This window comes from Salvia hispanica, chromosome 3 (assembly GCF_023119035.1).
Source record: "Salvia hispanica cultivar TCC Black 2014 chromosome 3, UniMelb_Shisp_WGS_1.0, whole genome shotgun sequence".
NCBI lineage: Eukaryota > Viridiplantae > Streptophyta > Magnoliopsida > Lamiales > Lamiaceae > Salvia > Salvia hispanica.
In genome coordinates, this window is record NC_062967.1 from 1 (window position 1) to 3,512 (window position 3,512).

At 37.5% G+C, this 3,512-nt stretch overlaps 1 protein-coding gene across 1 annotated transcript; it reads right to left on the reverse strand.

Annotated features, from left to right (window-relative positions):
• Positions 1 to 3: 3 nt before the first annotated feature.
• LOC125214078 (DEAD-box ATP-dependent RNA helicase 52C-like) lies at positions 4 to 3,307 on the reverse strand (the record flags this gene model as incomplete). The annotated part of the gene is made up of 6 exons (XM_048114955.1): positions 2,856 to 3,307; positions 2,389 to 2,472; positions 847 to 1,089; positions 442 to 594; positions 242 to 358; positions 4 to 21 (listed from the first exon to the last, which is right to left on the reverse strand). Coding segments are annotated over exons 1-6 (1,053 nt in total), but the record flags the coding sequence as incomplete, so codon positions are not given.
• Positions 3,308 to 3,512: the final 205 nt, after the last annotated feature.

Below are 3,512 nucleotides of genomic sequence, written 5' to 3' on the forward strand. Positions count from 1 at the left end.
TCTCAATGCACGCTCTCTCTCCTGAATCCAGGGAAAGCAAATGATGGAAATGACAGAAGATTTCAAGAATCAACAGACATAGTTCAACACTCAACATTCAAGCAGAAAAAATACCTGACCTGCATTTTTTGAATTAGAGGAAACTAAAGATAGGACAAAATTGAGAAACAACGCAGAAAGAGTTGCAGAAATAAGTCAACTCAGAGATATTGAGACCCTATAAGAAGGGAAATAGGCTTACCACTTGCACTTTGTCGCCATGGATAGCAGCGGAGCGGTAACCTTGCCTGCACAACCAACGTTCCAGTGCATCTGCTCCTCTCTTCGTCTCTACAAAGATCAGTGTCAAACCAGCACCCTGGAAGAGGGCAATGTCATATACATAAACAAAGATGATGTATGGAAGCAAGAAATAAGTGCAGCTCAACAGCTGCACATTACCTCAGTGATTTGGGAAGTGAGAAGATTAATCAGATACTCTCGTTTCTTCATGTCAGGGACATATTCAACTCTTTGAATAATGAGAGTGGTGCTAGAACCAACCTTTCCAGCAGCTAGAAATATGTAGTTGGATAGAAAATCTGATGCAAGCCTCTGAAAGAACAAGTTTAAGTGATCAGAACCAAATTAGGTGGAAGAATCATAAAAAAAAAATAATCAATCCTACACTATAAAGCAGTCAAGAGTCTGTCATCCTCCTTTCCATGTTCTAGTACAAATTTATGTCACTTCATTCAAATATTCTTAGTTTATTATAAAGAAACAAGTAGGATTCAGCTTTGCTAGAATGAAAAAAGTCCATGATGCCTACAAAAATCACTCTACAATACATTCTTGTAGACTGACCTTAATTTCAGCTGGAAATGTTGCACTGAAAAGCATAGTCTGCCTTGCACCTGGTGGAGGCATCCCCGACTGCTGAACAATCCTGCGCACTTGGCGTTCAAAGCCCATATGAAGCATCCTGTCAGCTTCATCCAATGCCAAATACTTGACATTCTTAAGGGACACTCGCCTTCTTTCGATCAGGTCTACAAGTCGGCCTGGAGTAGCAACCAAGATGTCCACACCCCTTGCCAGATTTTGCAACTACAACAAGCAAGAATCATAGTTTCACACAATTTAAGAGAGTTCATGAGGTTGAAATTATGTTATAAATCAAGTTCAACTATTATTTTTTGGTCATTCTATAAGATTGATCATTGTACGAATGAAAAGTTGCTATATAGATATGCGTATAATTTATTCCATTTCATGTCGACCAGAGAAATATAATATGGTAATGCCTTTTACATTTGGATCAACAAACAAGAATCATAATCCTACAAAAGTTATTATTGCATGAATGTTACAATTGATATTCCAATTTTTTTCTCATTCTATAAGGTTGGAGATTATTGCATGAATGTTAAGTTGCTATGTACATATGCATGAAACTTATTCAATTTCTTTTCAAGCAACAAAAGTATGATATGATAATGCCTTTGATTTTGAGATGTGGATCAATAAACAAAAAACATAATATATGGAATACTCTAAAAGAGTTGTAATAGTCAACCCACAAGAAATGGAAATATTAGCGTAAATGAGAAGTTTGTATGTAGATATGCTCATATGCATATAATTTATTCCCATTCCATTTCAACCCACAAGAAATACAATATGAAAACGCCTTAGATATTTGGATCAACAAACAAGAATCATAATTCTACCAGAGTTGAGAGAGCTTGTCATGTGTTAGAAATGATGTTATAACTGACTTGTTTCTTCCTTCTTTTTTTGGTCATATATAAGCCTGGCTATCATTGCATGAATGAGTTTGTTATATTGATATACATGTAACTATTCCATTTTATATCAACAAACAAAGATATAATATGATAATGGCATTGAGAAGACTGTTGAAAGATTGGAGATCATCAGCAACAGGTTTGTTGAAAGATTGGAGATCATTGCATGAATGAGAAGTTTCCATGTAGATATATATGCATGTTATTTTAATTCATTTCATTCAATCAAAAAAAACATAGTACTAATATGGTAATGTATGAGATTTGGATTCACCCTACATGTTTAAAACATCAAATATTACCACCATATAATAGTTACATGAACACGTCAAACACTACAATAAACTTATCAGTTTTAAAAATTACAACTAAACAAATTGAAAAACACATTTCAAATAAATAATATAAATACAAATTAAAAATAACAAAAGTAAAGCATGGACTAAATTGATGTGAAACATAAAAATAAATAAAGTGCAAACTGAATCATCTTCGAATTTCAAAATCTCATAGTCGTAGACCAAAAAGAGTTTAGATTTTTTCTGAAAGGCAGACTCTAAGGAACAACTCTCGCAGAGAAATGAATAAGGCTGTAAACCTGTTGAAAAATAGGAGCTCCACCATAAGCAACCACCACTTTGACTCCAGTTTGATACGAAAACTTTTTGGCCTCCTCATCAATCTATAATACATCAAAGCCAAAACAACCAAAATCAAACATGTATTAGTCACTAAAATTTCAAATTGCTCATAAAATTTGAAACGGAATTATATGGAAGCACAAAACCCCAATTTAATAATTCTTGACAGTTTTATAATGTGGCAAAAGGCTATTCAACACTTGCATTATCATTAAAACATGATCTGTTATAACGTGAAATAGGATTTCGGTAAAGTATAGACAAATTTTTGTGAAATGAATTTGGTGAGAACGAAAAAAGCATGAAGGTAGGTAGCAGAATACCGCAATCAATGATCAACAGAGCGAGAGAGGTTTAAATGAAACAGAGACTTATACAGTACTAACATATACTCCAATGTGTGTGTAAAATAGTTGAAGTGGACCTGACAGGACAGCTCCCTAGTGGGAGCCAGAATGAGCGCGACAGGGAAAGCCGTAGCGCCGGCGGAAATACGGCGTATGGTCATCCGCGTCTTATCAACCACAATAGCGTTGATAATAGGGAAACAGAAGGCGGCAGTCTTCCCAGATCCCGTCTGAGCACACGCCATCAAATCCCTACCGATCATGGCGACCGGAATGGCGTGGCTCTGGATAGGGGTCGGCTTCACGTAGTTGCAGCGCCGTATGTTGTCGTTCAAGGACTTGGCCGAGAATCTCATCTCCTGAAATGACGTCACCGGCGGCGGAATGTCCACCCCTTCGGCCTCCACAGGCACGCTGCCTTTCTCTTCTTCGCCAACATCCAGCTCGTCGAACTTGTCTGCGAGATGGGAGGGACCGAAGCCGGGTGCCGGATCGGCGAACCATGGCGAGGACATAGCTGTGTGTTTGAAAAAGAGAGAGAATGGTGTGTTTGAAAAAGAGAGAGAAGGGTGAGTGAGTGTTGTATTTGTGAAATGAAAAGGAAAAGGAGAAGAGAGGGACAGAGGGATGATATATCACAAAAACGGCATGTGTGTTTTAGTGCGTGGAATATGGCCTTGTCGTTATTATTGGGTGAGAGAGAGAAGGGGGTGTGTGTCTGTGTGCGTAGTACG